General features: G+C 42.6%; 3 protein-coding genes across 4 annotated transcripts; 2 read left to right on the top strand and 1 right to left on the bottom strand.

Moving 5' to 3' along the window:
- The first annotated feature begins 89 nt into the window (after positions 1–89).
- Positions 90–6,822, top strand: grk5 (G protein-coupled receptor kinase 5). Its single transcript, XM_084693460.1, has 16 exons — positions 90–432; positions 1,696–1,791; positions 1,891–2,003; positions 2,109–2,186; positions 2,357–2,454; positions 2,601–2,693; positions 2,987–3,050; positions 3,245–3,385; positions 3,554–3,744; positions 4,149–4,186; positions 4,647–4,736; positions 4,885–5,093; positions 5,252–5,389; positions 5,526–5,663; positions 5,753–5,890; positions 5,979–6,822. The coding sequence occupies exons 1-16, from the start codon at positions 381–383 to the stop codon at positions 6,084–6,086; spliced, it is 1,785 nt and encodes a 594-aa protein (XP_084549586.1). The 5' UTR covers positions 90–380; the 3' UTR covers positions 6,087–6,822.
- Positions 6,327–12,874, bottom strand: ash2l (ash2 like, histone lysine methyltransferase complex subunit). 2 transcript variants are annotated; one of them, XM_084693433.1, is made up of 17 exons: positions 12,744–12,873; positions 12,373–12,439; positions 12,098–12,243; positions 11,859–11,947; positions 11,669–11,760; positions 11,333–11,428; positions 11,101–11,196; positions 10,881–10,956; positions 10,590–10,607; positions 9,340–9,439; positions 8,939–9,156; positions 8,678–8,845; positions 8,355–8,548; positions 8,157–8,249; positions 7,903–8,001; positions 7,729–7,788; positions 6,327–7,104 (listed from the first exon to the last, which is right to left on the bottom strand). In XM_084693433.1, exons 1-17 carry the CDS (start codon positions 12,800–12,802, stop codon positions 6,997–6,999), a joined length of 1,779 nt encoding a protein of 592 aa, XP_084549559.1. In that variant the 5' UTR covers positions 12,803–12,873; the 3' UTR covers positions 6,327–6,996. The 2 variants fall into 2 exon arrangements, with proteins under 2 accessions (XP_084549559.1, XP_084549560.1); XM_084693434.1 differs by lacking the exon at positions 10,590–10,607 and having other exon boundaries at positions 12,744–12,874.
- Positions 12,875–15,714: 2,840 nt separating this feature from the next.
- On the top strand, positions 15,715–16,929 carry pnx (posterior neuron-specific homeobox). Its single transcript, XM_084693448.1, has 2 exons — positions 15,715–15,862; positions 16,399–16,929. The coding sequence occupies exons 1-2, from the start codon at positions 15,715–15,717 to the stop codon at positions 16,854–16,856; spliced, it is 606 nt and encodes a 201-aa protein (XP_084549574.1). The 3' UTR covers positions 16,857–16,929.
- Positions 16,930–17,446: the final 517 nt, after the last annotated feature.

The following is a 17,446-nucleotide window of genomic DNA, read 5'->3' as shown; positions in this document are numbered from 1 at the left end:
ACTATACACAACAAGGAAACCACAAACATCCTTTATTAGGAGGCTATTTAAAAGAGCACAGAACATTAATAACCTGCCAATGCAACACACTTCAGGAGGCTCGTGAGGATACTAGTTAGAAATCTGCATACCTGTCAAGCAATCTGCTTTGGAACGGCTCAGCCAGACATTCAGAAAAAAAATATTGCGCTCGCTTTTTTACATTTTGTAAAGTTAGTTTTTTCAACTATTTTGCCAAACACAAATCCCTGAGAAATGTGCCTTTCATGATTTTGATTTGAGAGCTATTGGAATGTGACAAAGAGAAGGATTTTTAACTAAGGATTTGGAACAAGCATTTTCCTTTTGATTGACAGCTCTGGTTAATTTACCGTACACCGATGGAGATTGAGAGCATGGTAGCAAATAGTGCTCTTATCAGGGCCAGGGGAGGTAAGACACTGCTTGCGTTTGATGTGATGCTAAAGACATCGGGTTATCTTGCCTTTTATTTGTTTAGCATTACATAAATTAACGGTGTTTTATGAAATGTAGAACAATCACATCTCCATGTGTATGAGATATCCAAAGCATCTTATAGAAGAATGAGGAAACAAGGAAACAGCTAGTGCGCATTGGTTTACAACTTCTTACTGAAAGTTGACCTGTTGCCCACTCCTATCCATCCTGAATTTAAAAATATTATAGTATCAGTTTGCATATTTCATGTTATATAAAGTTGTCTTTCTTTCTCTCACAATAGTTGGTAATCATGAAGTATACTATGGTTTGAATTCACAAATTGTCCTCTACACTGTACTCTAGAGTCTACAGGGTTAGAATCAGTTCTGGTTAGGAGTAAGGGATAATTTTAGGGTTAGAAGCAAGGGTTCCGGTTAGGTTTTTGAGTTAAGGTTAGGGTTAGAGGTAATTGAAAAAAGGATTTTGAAAGGGACTGAATTGTAAGTTCTCACAAGAATAGGTAAGTTTGTGTGTGTGTGTGTGCATGTGTTTGTGTTTGAGCAGTGGCTGATAAAGTTTGCAAACAGGTTATACACCTCTTCAGGAAGTGTTGCAGGTGACATCAGCAGCCGATGACACCTGCAGACAGGGAGAGCTATTTCTATTTATAGCACCATGTTGAAACTTCAGTTTGTGAGACTTGACTTTCTGAAAATAAGGTGTTGAGTTATGTGGTCTCACAGGGTTTTGTCCCTCCCCCTGAGCTATTTGTAGATTAATCACTGTAGTGTAGCATGCTAAGGTTTGGAACTAGACTGTCAAGGAAATCAACATACTCCTCCCTCATGACCCACCCACGCATCAATCCAATACAGATGCATGCACACATCCACACACTGAAAACAATTGTATTTTATTTTAAGTTACTGAAACCAGTTAAATGAAATCCTTTAGGGTCTTTATTAGTAATATCTGCATATGCCCCATTTGTGTGTGTGTGTTTGTCTGTGTGTGTGAATGCCTGTGCCTGTGTGATTCATTCCACCGTTTGAGGTGTGTATGTATGTTGGTTTCCTGGTTCATGGCCTACATCATTTACAAGCCAGGTCAACATATTGCACGTGTCATGTATTTAAATCTTTCAACTTAGAACTCCCAGAAGTAAAGTAATGGCATATTCTCTCAGACCAATTGTATATTTTGTAATTTTCATGTTTTGTTACAGGATTTAATATGCACTGTCTTTCTGTGTAGGCGGAGGGGTTAAAGGGAAAGGAAGGAGCTGGAAATGGAAAGATTTGCTACGCTTCCCTCATATTAGTCAGTGTTCAGAGCTGGCCAAGACTATTGGTCAGTGTGTGTGTGTTTGTGATTGTCTACAAAACATGCAAACCTGTCTGTGTGGGGTGAGTGATAATGTCGGCTATCTGGTTTGTATTCTTCTTTTAGTGCTTGATTATACAAGTATGTGCGTGAAGCAGCCCATTGGCAGAGAGCTGTTTCGTCTTTTCTGTGAGACGAGGCCTGATCTTCAGCACTGCAATGCTTTGTTTGATGCAATAGTAAGTAGCCCTTAGAGCAAGCACTTTTTTTTTACATTTTTCACTCAAACTGTCACCTGAAATTATGAAAGTCTCTCACTGTGCCTGCTGTTCTGTTTGATTTAGGATACCTGGGACATGAAATCAGACGAGGACAGAAAAAGTTTTGGCATTCAAATCATTACCAAATTTCTAAGTAGCCAGGTATTATTTTCACGCAAACACACTCCACAGTATGTTAATAGGGACATAATTACATGTTGTGTTATAAGCGTATACTTTTTCAAATGCAAATGTTCTTCATTTGTATAATTTATTTCTTATTTATTTTGTGGGCACTTGCTTCATTGTGTGTGTTTATCTGTGTGTTGTAGTCCTCTTACTGTGTGCAGTTGGTGGTGAGCCATGGGAAAAAGTGCAGGAATAATTTGGAGGTTGTTCCTTGTAATGAAGCCTTCACTGAGTGCAGAAAGTGAGTTTAAGTTGCATTTTTGATGTGGGTGTGAGTGTACAGTATGTGAACTAGCGTGTTTACATCAGTGTGTTTGGATGGGATTGTGTGAGTATCCTTGTGTGTGAGTGTGCTCAATTTTCTCTGTGTTTGCCATGTTACGACAGTGCCCTGCATGACTGCCTGAGTGGATACCCCTTTCTTCAGTATCAGCAAAGCATGTACTTTGAACGTTTTCTGCAGTGGAAGATGGTAGAGAGGTCAGTGTGTACTGTGGAGTCCCAGGTCAATCTCTTTACACCTGCATGCTTGTATAGTGAGAGATGTAGTCATCTAGTCTTTTAATAGATTAGACACATCCTTTTTGTGGTGTAAGTGACTTCATTAGGGATTACAATGTTTTTTGTTGTTGACCAGCAAGGAACTTTTTAAAATAAACTTGTGTTAAACCTTTTATGCCATCTTCCAGACAGCAGGCATCTTGTGATATCTTCAATTTTATGAAATGTATATAAATCCGTCAAACTGGTTCTCTATAACTTCCCACTTACAGGCAGCCTGTTACAAAGCATTCATTCAGACAGTACAGGCTGTTGGGGAAGGGAGGCTTCGGAGAGGTAAGGCCGCAATGGAATCTTAAGAAATGATTCAATAAAACAGTACATCTTCATCATAGCTGTGATGCAGTCATCCGTTAAATCCTCAACCTCATCAATGTATGTCTTATGGCACATTAATAACATTGATTTCCATCAAACACCTCATCGTCTAAAGCACTACATTAGCCCCCCGTCTCCCCATGTCTCCCCAGGTATGGGCGTGTCAGGTGCGTGCGACTGGGAAGATGTATGCGTGCAAGAAGCTGGAGAAGACCCACATGAAGAAACGCAAAGGAGAAACCCTGGCACACAACGAGAAGCAGTTACTGGAGATGATCGACAGCAGATTTGTGGTAGCGTTTCCCAAACAACTGTTTTTTTCTCAGGCCTTTGCTTTCTCTGTGTAACCCTCGTTTTCCCTCGCTTTCCCTCGCTTTGGTGTGTACCGTTCCGTCGAAAGAACAGATCACCCTTGTGCATATGTGTGCACTTACCAGAGTGTGTGTCTGCACCCCGCGTAGGTGAGTCTGGCTTATACCTATGAAACAAAGCACTCCCTCTGTCTGGTGCTGACCTTGATGGATGGAGGAGATCTTAAGTTCCACATCTACAACATGGGCTCTCCAGGGCTCAGTTCAGAGAGGGTGCAGTTCTACACAGCACAGGTCTGCTGCGGTCTGCATCACCTGCATCAGAAAGACATTGTCTACAGGTCAGTGTGTCATCTGCTTATCATCATCATCATCGATAAGGTGTACTTCACAGTATGACATCGGTCCTAAAATGAGCGATGGGCAACACACAACACACATTATATTAAGACACAAGATGATTTTTCTATCCGTACAGTATACAATTTAAGAGAAGGCGCAGAAGGCAGGCCATCTCTGGTATGAGTGTAAAACCAAAGCCCTTTGTTTAGCACATCTTGTTTATCTTAATCATGTTGGCAAAAGTAGGTCTGGCATCATTGTACTAAAAGGTACTCTTTTTGGGTTAAAAAATATTTTAAGAACACAGTGTACCTTTTTATTGAAGTACTTAACAGTTCACAGTCCTGTACAGTATTTGTAATACACACCTAACACTTTATTTTTTACTAAATCTATGTTACAGGGATATGAAACCGGAGAACATTCTATTGGATGACAATGGTATGTGTACCCCCCCCTCCTTTGTTCACATGTCAACTTAATTAACAGTGACCTATGTTCTACTTCATGGTAGGAGGAAATGAATCAGTTTTGGACCTTATCATTACAAGTAAAAATAGCTTTGAGGAAGTTCATAGTGATTAGTTATCAACTGCCATCTAAGACTATCGGCAACGTGTAAGGGAAGGTTGAAACTTGTGAAGACAAGTGAAATAAATTTGAACCTTTTAGTTTAGCAACCACTTTGCTTTTGTTGTTGTAAATGCTTTTGTTTTGCCTGATGAATCCACTGACATTTTCAACTGAGGGCACATTTAGTAAGACGTCCATGGAGTGAATCATGAAAACAACATGAGACCCTATGATTGATGGATACATCAGGAATTGATTTAGTACATGATATATAGTCATATGATACACGTTTGTCTGAGCTGTTTATCCTGTTCTTATCTTCTCCCAGGACACATCCGTATCTCTGATCTGGGTCTGGCACTGAAACTGTCATGGGGGGAACTGGCACAAGGCCGTGTAGGCACCGTGGGCTACATGGGTATGTTTTCAGATAAACCGAAAAAGTGCTTCCTTAGAGACTTAACTGTCTCTGTTTCGCTTTTCTGTTTTTCCTTTTAATCTCTGAGTCGTAAAACAGTGAGACGAGTTTTACTTTCCCCTTGAAGTGACTCAGCTTTCACCCTCAGCTCCAGAGGTGATCGCAAACGAGCATTATGGGACGAGTCCTGATTGGTGGGGCCTGGGTTGCCTCGTGTACGAGATGACCGCGGGGAAACCCCCTTTTCGGGAGGCGAACGAGCGAGTCAAGAGACCCGAGATGGAGAGAAGGACACAGGAAGAAGAGGAGGACTATGGGAAGATGTTTAGCTGCGAGGCGTCAGACCTGTGCCGATCGGTGAGGCTTCAGGGTTCACTCCCTTTACACACACACCAAGCAGGCTTGTTGTTCAAGTCAAGTCTTTAAGGTCCACTGTAGTGCTGTTTCACCTTTAGGTCTCCCAGTTTACTGATGAGTCAGTGTCATTGAGATGGCACCCTTCTGTCTGTCTACAGCTGCTAAACAAGGACCCAAAGCACAGGCTGGGCTGTCAGTCATCCGGGGTCGAAGAGGTGAAGTCTCATCCCTTCTTCAACACCATCAACTTCAGGATGCTGGAAGCTGGACTCATTGAGCCACCATTTAAACCTGATGTAAAAAATATTTTTTATAGTTTGTAACAAAACTAATTCAGATGACTTCCGTTTGTTTACTAAATTAATGTTAGTTTTTGGCTCTATTTCATATGCAACATTTGAACTTCCTACTCTTCCTTCCTTTTTCTTGTAGCCTAGATTGGTATACTGCCATGATGTCCAGGACATTGATGAGTTCTCCACTGTAAAGGGTGTCAGTTTAAACCAAGCAGACAAGGACTTCTACAAAAAGTTCAACATGGGTTGCGTTCCTATTTCCTGGCAAAAGGAGGTAAAGGAATGACGAACAATGATAGACCGTGCAATCTCTCGTTATCATCTTTCTCAGCTGCTAAATCCCTCCTAAACCCTTTCCTATAGATAATTGAGACGGAGTGTTTCAAGGAGCTGAATCTGTTTGGGCCCAAGGGGTCACGACCCCCAGACCTGGACTGGAGCCAAGCTACTTACCCAGAGACTTCCAAACGCAGCCTGCTAGATCGCATCCGCCGGAGGCCTGTAAGAACACACACACACACACACACACACACACACACACTCACACACAAATATTTGTGAGTAACACCATACCACGTTTATGTTACAGAATCCTGAGCAGTCAGGTAATGGAAGTGGACAATCCAGTTTACAGTATATATTAAGTAAGGACAACAGCTACATGGACTCAGCAGGCAGGATCAGTACTGCCCTCTAGGAGTACACACGTTGCACTACAACCAGGGCTTGATCTAGAACCTTCTTTTTTGTTTTGAGCAACATCAACTCACTGTACAAGAGTTCTAAACGCCAACGAGGAGCATTGTATGAATCTGTGATTGTTCCATGTTTCTTCATTTGCCTCACCAACACAAGTCAATAGAGGTGTTATATTTCATACGTCAATGCTCCAATATGCTTTGTAGGTCCACATTTAAAAGGAAACGGGCTACAGTGATAACATGTATGTTATTTTATTAAAACAATGAACACAAAACACATCCCAAAATAATGACCACCGTTCTAATAACAAACAATTAAAATTGCTTACAAAATTGTTACATCTATAAAAACAGGAGCATGTATAACCACAACAAACAGAAGTATCAAGTTATGTTGAATGTGTTCTAATTTGGTGCCCAGTGGGTTTCACAAGGAGCATGTCATTTTGTGGCATTAAATGGACATTAACTTGATATTTTAAACTGAATGAATTGAGCACTGCCAGCTTTTAATCACAATTTAAATCTCATAACAGATTCTAACCCAATGACTGTGTGAACCATGTATAGCTATCATGTCCTATGTGGACTCTAATATGGAATCTTAAGAGCCAAAATCACTGTAAGAGCAGCACTGTGAACTAACATGTTCTTAATCTACATGAACTGTATGTGCATCCATGTTTTTAGAAAATGGGTTTATTCAAAATAAATCAAGACAGTTTGAGCAGGGCAGTGTTATATCCTTTCTAGGCTTCACTCCAGACTTCATGAGTTGGTCTGTACACAACTTCCTTTGATTGCATTTGTTGAAGAGACTCCAGTCTGTCTGGTGCGCACTGACTGGATGGCAATGTTGAATTGTGTGTGTGTGGTGTGTGTGTGTGGGGGGGCACACAAGTGGTACTATCCCTCCCAGGGAGGGCTGCGTCTCCCATCCACCTCTGTTTCCACATGGTACAGCATGTCTGCCAGCGTGTGCTCGATGACTGCACCCCAACCCATGTCACTCATCTGGGGGACAAGACAAGGCTGTCAGACAAAGGGTTTTTCCTTTTTTCCTTTTCATTTGAGCTCTATTATATCAGGCTGGGCCCAATTCACGTCCAAAAAGAGCCAAACAACTTTTTTGGTCCTTTATATTCTATGCCTGGAAAGGGTCAGCAAGGGTTGCAAAATTCCATGATTTTTGTACGTTGGAAACTTTCCATGGAAATTAGCGGGAACATATGGGAATTGACAGGAATTCAAAAAAATGATAAAAGAAACAGCTAACAAATAGACATTTGAGAAGACGCTGTGCTGCATGAGCCCAAGGACTACATCAAGTACATTTCCTTTTCAATTAAATTCTACTCACATTGTTTTTGTTTTATTTCATCAAAAATGACTTGTTTTTACATTTGCAAACATTTTGGCTAATTTCCAAGCAACATTTTTATGTTTAGGATACAGTTTGTATAAATTACAGCACATTGCAATTAATTCCTGTGAATTTTCCAACTTTGAAAATGTCCGAAATTCCCCAGCTTAACTTCCCATGGAAAGTTTTGGCCTTCTGCAACCCTAACTAGAAATAGTAATAGTATACAGAAACTCAATACCAAAAAGTGTGTGTGTCAGACACATAGAACTCACCGGCTGGTATTTGATGTCTTTAGGGGGGTATTTGAAATGCGGCCCAAAGTTAACAGAGACCTGAGACAGAAACAAACAATAATCATTACATATGTAAAAAAAACATAACTGTATTAATATTTCTCACAGCTACAATTGTTTATCACTGTTTAATATGGTGCGTGTTTTACTTACTGTGCAGCCCCTGTAGAGGGAAATGGCAGGAAAGTAGAGCCCCTCGAACATGTTCTCATAAGCCAGACCCTGGTTTACCCCGTTCTTGTAGAAAAACATCTAGACAGGAAAACAGAAGAAGTCAACCACAACACCACCAAACCTCAGCACCTACCAGTGTACAGTTCTGTTGTTTTTTTTGTCTCGTGTACCACATCATTTAACTTGATTTGTGATTCATTATTGGACACTGAGAAAGGTCTCAAATCTCTCACCCTGCTTGGGGTGACGGTCTTCAGGCTCTTCTCTGCTTTGTCCACGTAGTCCTTCTCCTCAAAGTACAGGTAGCTCTTGAACTTGATCAATGCCTGGGGTGGGAGGAACACACTTGAGATGTTAAGTCAAGCCCAATGCAACCCCCCCCACTCCCCAATAAAAAGTAGCTTGACTGTTCCATGTCTGGACAAGTTCACCTTGTCCTTGTATGTATCCGGCAGGGCCTTGGCCGTCTCGGTCCCGTCGGGCAGGTCGATGAAGAAGCCCAGGGTGTCTCCCTGGCCATAGCCTGAAGAGTAGTGCTTCCCTAGAGACTGGTGGAACCGTGTGCCCTTCTTACTGCGCCAGGAGTAGCTGAACTTATCGTAGCCCAGGGGAGCCTGCAGGTTACCTACAACACGTGCATATTGGAAGACAAATAAGGACAAACGCATGCCGTGTCCCAGAGTGGCCCACACGAGTAGCTAATGAGAGAGAAAGACAGAGAGAGAGCAAGAGAGAGAGTTGAGAAGGTCCTGACCCAAGGGTTGCGACCACCCCAGCCTGGCCGCTGTGTCTGGGGGCATCTCGTCGATGGACACCTCAAAGTACCAGGCGCCTTTCCGGACGCCGTGGGACGCCCGCACCATGGAGTAGCCCTTCTCTCCCGTGACGGTCAGGCGGTCGTCCGAGATCTTCAGCTGGGGGGCTGGAAACACACGGGCGAAAGGACTTCTCGCGTCAGCGCTGCGTCTATCGAACGGGTTTGGAACACGTATTCATGCAGTGTATTCAAACAGACCTCGGTCGTGCAGAGCCAGCAGCACCCGCTCGTACAGGCAGGCCCTGTAGAGGTCCCCGGGGATGGGCTTGCCGGCCCAGCAGTCCAGCTCCAGCTTCTCTGGGTCGGGCGCGTGAGGGTCCGGCTCTGCCAGGATGTAGCGGTAGCCGTCCTTGTTGAACGGGTGCTCCAGGGGGTAGCCATGAGGGGGGAGACGCTGAGCCGAGAACAGTGGATCACTGCAGAGAGTTGGGGAGATGGTGGGGCAGAAGGTGGAAAGAATGAGGAAAAGGCAGACGAGGCAATATCACCGTTTATTTCATTTGTTTCAAATCAAATGTGTTCCATCAAAGAACATCGAGTGACATTGTACGGGGCCATCCGTTTATGGCATGAAGGGTGCTGCGTGTGTGTGCTTCTACCTGCGTGTCCTTTTTGCCGCTCCAGCGGTCGCTCCTTCCTGTTGCTGCTGCTGCTTGCGCTTGGCTCCTCTGCCCTTCCCCGGGCCTGGGGCCAGAACGCCTTCACACACACATTACACCGAGGGAACACACTTATTTTAAAGGGCCATACACACATTCTACACCATTGACGTACAAACAAAAAATATATAAAATATGCGTTTGCTTGCTATCTGTCCTATTCCAGACTGTGGCCTTGGCATACAGGGAGAGGATCAGACAGACTAAGTAGGTTGTACATTACGACACGTGTTTGTGGTGAAGGGAAAGGTGCAACAGGCACACACAGAGGCAGGGATTAGTTGATCAGTTCCAACACTATCAGCTGTTCCTCTTTTTCATCTCATATTCACCTCATCCTGTTCAAAATGAACTCCTCCTATCCCTGAGACCGCAGCCCTACATCTTCTACGTTACTCCTTAGAAATGGATTAGGTTGATGTCGTACGCAACGGATGGACAACTTCACATCAGATATTAATACTCGCTGCCCACAAATGCCTATTTTGTCTTTCCATATCTAAGGGAAGTGTTGCCCTGTGGTGCAGGGGGCAGAGGGCTGTCTTTTAGGGATGAGAGGAGGACATGAGGGAGGGTGGAAAGGCCTGTTTGAGAGATTAGGACCAATTCAAAGCAAAAAGTGTTCATGTAACATGACACTCGACTCCACAGAGCTTTGGTCAAGAGAAGCATAATAGATGGAGGATAGAGCATCGTTGAGACCAAGCCAGGATCACCGGTTGGGGGAAATCAGAGACCCCAGAGAAGCAAGCCGACAGAACAAGAGGAAACAGTCAGTCCAACCATCAGTGCAAAAGCATCACAGCACCAAACGTAATGCAGGGAGCAGAAGGCGGGTTAAGATTGGCCTAGGACAATTGTGCCCATTTGGGTTAAGAGTCAATTCAATTTTTCCCCCAATAAGAATTTAAATGTATAAGAATATTTTGATACCCAATTATACATATTTTTTCTCCCAATATTTTTTTTCTTGAATTTTAAACAGAATTGACCCCAAGCCCGGGTTGCTCATAGTTACTGATGTAAGGTCAGTTTGCACTGCTGTTGCCTAGTTACTAGACATGGATCTGGGTGAGGCAATGCTGACGTTAGATCTGTGGCTAAGGGGCAACCTCTACAAAGAGGAAGAAGGTATAAAGAGCACCAAATCACACCGCTCTGGGCCAGAGGCTAAAACACCACATATTCACCTGAGAAAGTAGATCCACCTGGAAGACAACACACATCACTGAGGATTGCTTGCTTCATCAAGTAAACATTCAAAACATCAACTATACACCATTTTACCCGTAAGAATTTTTTATATATATATAAAAAGGTTGCAAGAAAAAAAAAAAAAAAACACCTCTCGAGACTAAGTGTGTGAATAAACAAAAACATGTACATTCTTTTGGCACAGCCTGAGTTTCCACACATTGTAATGGGTGAAATGTGCCCAATGTGGAGGTAGTAAATGGTTTGTATTCATGTTTTGATCTTACCGTTGACTCCCCCTGCAGTGGGAGCAGCTGTTGTCTGTTTCTGGTTGTCATATGAAGGGCCGATGTTTCCCAGATCCTAATGAGTAAACCAGAGATTTCAGTAATCTGAACAGGCAGAATAATTACTGTCTCTTTCGCAGAAACCAAAGTTACCCTTCGTTGAAGGGGAAAGGGGAGCACAAGGGACAGACAGCATGGCATTGTGTGTGTGTGAGCATACCTGGTCAAGGAGGCCAAACTTAGGGTAGTCTTCTTCTGCATCTTTGCTACCAGGGTCAGGGTGCTCCTTGACTAGAAACACATCCCGCTCTTTACTCTGAAACACACACACATTGTTGTTTTTCCACATGTAAAAAGAAACAGCATTTAGCTTTGAGGGACGTACTGCATCCTTTCCCAACCTCGGCACCTGGACCCTACTTTGGGCCAAGTAACATGATGGCTTAACTCACCATAGTTTTCACTATGTTGTTGGGCCAGGTTAGTTTTCCTGGTCTCTGGCGGGTGGTCATGCACTCCCAGTGCTTATCAATGAAAGGTATGATGTCCTGAAAACACGAACAATGAAACAGAGACAATAACCTTCTATCTTCATGTCCGAACGCTGTTATTGCATATTTACATGCACAGTATATTTACTATAGGAAGAAGAGGACAACCACGATATGACTAACGTCAGACAAGCAAGGGGAAATGTTTATAGACATGGTCCAGTGATTAAATATTGTAAATATTTAATTGTAAATATTGAACAAACAAGGAAAAAGGTTTTCAGCTGTATCACACACCTTGTCTTTGGAGAACATGGTCTTAGGATGCTCCTGTGTTCTTGACTGCCATGTTAGGTTAGCTAGAGCTGTGAGGCACATCTCCTTCAAGTCTGAGAGTGACAAGTGTCAATAATTGGTTAGCATTCAATTGATAAAAAGATGTATTATTCTGGATGGCAAAAACGAAGATGGATCTTTAAACACCTACTGGCTTGTTTCCTGAGGAAGTAGGTGTTGCCGCTGTGATGGCACACATTACAGTGAAACACATAGTTGGTCATGAACGGAAGACAAGTTCTGAAGGAGAAAGAGTGTAAATCATTAATTGGGGAGGAATCTGGCTTGAACACCTGGCTTCCAATAATATATCAACCTCGATCTGTCTAAAGGGAAACTTCTCTCCAGCGAGGCGAGTTGAACTCGAACACCCAAGTCAGTCGGACTTACGCAGTGTCGATGCTGAAGCTCTCTGCCGTAAACCACTTCATACACAGGGCACACTGCAGCTCCACCTCTCCCAGCTGCCTGCCACTCTCCTCGTCCCCTGAACCAGTCAAAGCATCAGCAGCCTCCGAGCCCTCACCCCCCGTGTCCTGAAAGACATTGGGGCTTTGATGAGAATTTCCCAAAAGTTCTACGGGTGAATCGTCTTTTACATGCCATCGATATGTATGTAGCTAGGGTGTACGGTAATGCTTTGTCAAATATTCGCTTGCTAATACCATTGCTTCCTTCCCATTTGAGGACTCTGTTTCCATGTTGGCTGACAAGTCTCCAAATGCCGCATCACTGAAAGTAAAAGAAGCAAAATTAGTTCAATACAGATTTAGCAAGAATGTTGGGCAAAGACACTTACTAAGCCTGAATTACATAAAGAAACTGGCAACATCGGATAGCAAATAGGACATACTAGCCTTGTTGGCTAGCTAGTGCTAGCAAATTAAACCAGCAACGTTAGCCTGAGGCTACCTGGTTTAGAGTCTCGATGCTACACATAATGAACATATATGTATGTATATAAAATGGACACGAAAAAACACAGAGCGAAATTAACGCCAAACTCGAAGATAAAGTTAATAAAAGGAGGACAAACCCTTCTCCAGACTCCGGTGCAACAACAGATGCACTGCCCGCTTCTTCCTCCGACGCCATGTTTCAAATCAATGAAATGGGAACTACCGCGACAGTTCATCGTCTTCTTCTTCTGAGGTTTGGCAGATTGCAACCAGCGTTTATGAAGTGCATTACCGCTCCATAGAGAACCACTGCTCTACGATTAAACTCAAATGTCAACTCATATAGCCTATGAGCTATAGCTTACAATTTCTATCTTTTCACACATATGACACAAACTATCATCTTGAACCACGAGTTCATTTGGATTGGCCTGTAAAGGGTTTCTTAGACTAAGCAAGCGAGAAGGCTGTTGTTTATGAAGATAATGTAAAAATTGCTGATCACTTTATGGTGAGATTCCTAGGCCTATAGGCCTACCTGCTACTTCTAGGGGGGGACAACTATCATCTCAGTATGCCTGCGATTAATTTTATATAACGGGAAAAGTTTAAACTTTTATAAAAAGTTATCCCTGAATTCTCAGCTTGAGAAAAGGTTGACATGCATGAGTTGTTGTGTGAGAAATGGTTGAAATGCGAGTTTCACGGCGAATGCGTGAGACGAGGCGCAGACATACTGAGATTATGAAAAAGATGAAAGATAAAAAGACAATCAGAAAACATCACCAGCACCTCCCGGTAGCTAGTCTTTCAGAATAGCCTAGATGCATTAGCCTACTGGCTACTATGTGTGGTGGTGCTTATTGGGTCACTCTAGGACGGGCGAGGCTGGGAGGGATAATCACAGTATACTGTGGCTGTAGCCTATTTATTCACTACAAAAAAACTATAGGCCTACACCACTGACCCGTAGCATTAATTTCCACTCCCTGAATTAAAGTCCCGATGTAACAAACCGGGCTGGGACGAAGAAGAGATGGTGCGCAATTAAGCCCGCATAATCTGGTGAAAACAAGTCTAAACGCACTTATGACTTAAATGCCAATGCCATTTAGCCATTTATGGACAGTTTCCTCCATTCGGCTACCTCCAAGACAGCGGAGCCTATTAAGAGTTTGAGCTTCTGTGCGGCAGTCAGACAGTAAACAAAGGAATCATACATGCTGCGGAATGTTGAGAGTACCCCTGAGTGTTGTTATAAAAGCCTTTAAAACGTTAGGAGATGGTAGTTGCAGTATCTCCTCCTTCCTCTCATTGTGTTGAAGCTGGAGCCCCATCTGTGAGTAATGATTAGGAGAGGCTGTGGAAGAGTGATGAGGATGTAGGTCGACCTATACCAGAAGTACGCCCCCTGTATGGCTATTGAAATCTCAATTATAGCATGACCAAAGACAAACATTTCATGTAATGACATGCAAATGAACAGTTATATGGCTGTTTGTCTGTATTGTGGGCATATACATGTGTTTGTTTGATGTTCAACTCCAGTATTTTGGTGGCATCATCTCTTCAGCTCTTGGTCATCCCTCCTTTTTCTTCAGGTACAATAGATACCACCCTCTAATTCCCTAGTTCCCCAATGCCAATACAGTCAGTAACTACCTCCTCACTCTCCATCTCCCTTAAGTTGTTTTCTATTACACCTTGCCCCCCCCCCCTCGCCTTTTTCCTCCTCAAATGACAATTTCCCCCTCGCCTCCCCCCTGATCCTGCCCATGCAACAAAGACCTGGGTCAGGTAGGGTCAGGACTACTGGTGACATCTGCTAATTGTCCTGGTGGGCCGGCCTCTCTTCCCTCCTCAAAACCAGTTGCTCTGTGGGTGTCAATGATTGGAAGGACGATGGCAGCTGCCACCCTGCCACATCTTTATGGGTGACCTAGGGTCATATACCCCCTAGCCCCCTAATGCTCAACCAGTAACTGTGTCTTTGTTTGTGGATTGAGCCCATTCTGGAGACTGATTGAATGTAGAGCTAAGTACAATATTACAGACTTTAAAGTACTATAGCATATGATTAATTTGTTATTAGATGCCTTACTCCTGATTCTAGTTTGTACCTTTAGCTGATGTGTACTTTGCGCTACATCTTTAATGGTCATCTTTTTGTGAAAGAAATGCATGTAGGTGTTGTGAATATAGGACAAACGTATTCAAAAACGAGAGATTAATGCACTGTGACTAAGATTATCACACCAATAGAGGACAACGTGAGCCCCTGTAAACTAATATCCATTAGAACGTAAACATAATTGCAGCAGAAACTGAAATAATAAGAATAGGGCGTATTACAATTATGAACAAACCAGTGAATAGTAATTATGTTAAATTTGGATGATATAAATTGTACGCGTGTGGAAGGAAATAACGCAAAGAGATGTGCTGGGTTTGCTGCTAGTCCAGATGGCCTATTGCACTCATAACCTCCTTAGTTCCAATTGTGTGGCCTTCTAATTAAACTAAGTATTTTGTGAGGTTACACTTGCCTAAAGCTATACAGTCAAACCGCATTCAATAAAAAACACAAATGCCTCTTTAGACAGTCAAAACACAAGTAGCCTAAGAGGCGCAACTTTCCCTCTGAGGAGTCGATTAATTTGCATCACAACCATCTTTCAGGTGTCCTACCAGCGTAAAATCACACAATTGCAAATACTGACAAGGCAAACGACAAAAGAGAACACGATCGTAAAGAAAATGGCACATTTTAACCAGATGCCTTGCAATAAATAACAGGGTATCCCGCACCAGCTGAGAGCTTGCATTACCATTTTATAAGGTTCCGCGCAGGGGTCCTGAGCGCACAGTCTGTGGTGTGTGTTTGCGCAGGAAGAGAGCGCGCGCGATTGTCTTGCTTGTATGGAAGTGGGGCATTTAAGGAACTTTTTTTCAGAAATGCAAATTTCGTACGCGAGTGGCGTGTGCTGATCTTGTATAAATAGATGATGTAAGTGAATGGTCGAGCCAAAGAAAGGCAACAAGTTCGAGGAGATACCAGCAGTCCAGCACGTCATTTAGGACACACACGAGACAAAAAATAAGATAAAGATGCAGCAAGAAAAGCTTCCGCAGATAAACCTTCAGAAAACATCATTTTCTGTTGCGGATATTCTGGATCCCTGCAAATTTAAAGGGAAACGTTCTCATTTAACTTGGTGTTCAACTACAAATGAAGACACGGGGAGGGTGATCTCAGGTGAGTTCATATAGCAGACTACTCGAGGCAAGCACTTGTTTAATTAGAGACTTCCTAGTTTGCCAACTGCGAAGTTGTTCAGTTGTTATGCTCAGTTAAAGTTATTCTCAGTTTTAGGTAAATTAGTGAGTAGCCTATTCTAAATGTCCCATTTGTATTTATATTACATTTACTGTTGATAGGAATAGTAGCTCATAAGATTAGGATGTATTTGGTTTAGATTATGTATTATGTATAGGCCGCTATGGAAACTCTCAAGAGGACCAATTAATTCCAATGTACCTATACTAGTACTTGTTACACATAGCAATAAACTAGAAATTTGAACTGTATTTAGTTTTCCTGGCCGCGAGAGAGCACTGTTGGGATGTCTTTACACTGACCAAAACAATGTCTATTGCATAGCAAACCCAACTGCGTTGGATGGTAATGACAAACACAAATGAAAGCACGAAAACACAATCACATCACAGATTACCATGTTCCGATGTAATGGCGATCTATGTCCTAACCTTGAAATGACTTTTATGTTTTAGGAACATCACCAAGTCATGCAGATGAAATTTCCCCTGCAGAAGACACAGGTGCGTCTTCGAATGAGAGCTCTACGTCTCCAAATCCCAAGAGATCAAAGGTCAAAAGCAGACGAATTCGGACAGCGTTCACGCTCGAGCAACTCCGGATTCTAGAACACAGTTTCCAAAAGTGCCACTATCTCTCTGTTTTCGAGCGCTTCGCCATTGCGAGAGCTCTCTGCCTCTCCGAGACCCAGATCAAGATATGGTTCCAGAACCGACGCACTAAGTGGAAGAAAGAGCGCGAGGGAAAAGTTTCTGAAAAAGGGCTTCAGTGTGGACTCAGATACCTCGCACCTCCTTCATTCTATTCAACAACCCTCAATTTAAACACACAGCATCCCCAACCGGGAGCATCAATTCAGATGTTTGAAATGGCGTCACCATACAACCATTATGCAAACCTTTATGCGTTTTAAATGAAATGGTATAATAGCCGGTGACATTCAAAAAGTACTCTAATGAACTAATTGCATTAACCTCAGTGACATAAGAGACAGCTATGTTATGCCAATAGTCCAACAACCCAGTTTATTTATAATGTATGTATTTATAACAAATTACTATATATGTGTAATATTTGAAATATTTGTAAAAGCACGTGATATCTTATGTCTGTAAAATGTTAAATTTTATTTTCATATTTCCAAATGCCTTATTTGAATACAGAACTGACCGCACAGATTAAATCTGATTTTCAAAAATGTCATTAAAACAACAATTTCAATACTCAAATGAAGAAATCAGTTTTTGTCTACTCTCTGATTACAATGAAACGGGTTGGTTGAGTTTGAAACGTTTGTTATTAATTGAAACATCTAGATGAGTCAGGAGTCTTTTCTGAGAAGCTAATCAGAGTCAGCTTCCCTTTTCTAGAAATAGTCAACGCCAACATAAATGCAGATGGAGCGGATATCATAAGAAATAGATAGACGGCAGTGTCCTGGCTGATGATGTGAGAGACACGCGGACATGCACAGGGCCTTCTTTTTCTCCCTCTCTCCCTCTC

The sequence above is a fragment of the Hypomesus nipponensis genome, chromosome 27 (genome assembly GCF_054491055.1).
Source record: "Hypomesus nipponensis isolate SF chromosome 27, ASM5449105v1, whole genome shotgun sequence".
Lineage (NCBI taxonomy): Eukaryota > Metazoa > Chordata > Actinopteri > Osmeriformes > Osmeridae > Hypomesus > Hypomesus nipponensis.
This window is presented reverse-complemented; position numbering and strand designations above follow the sequence as displayed.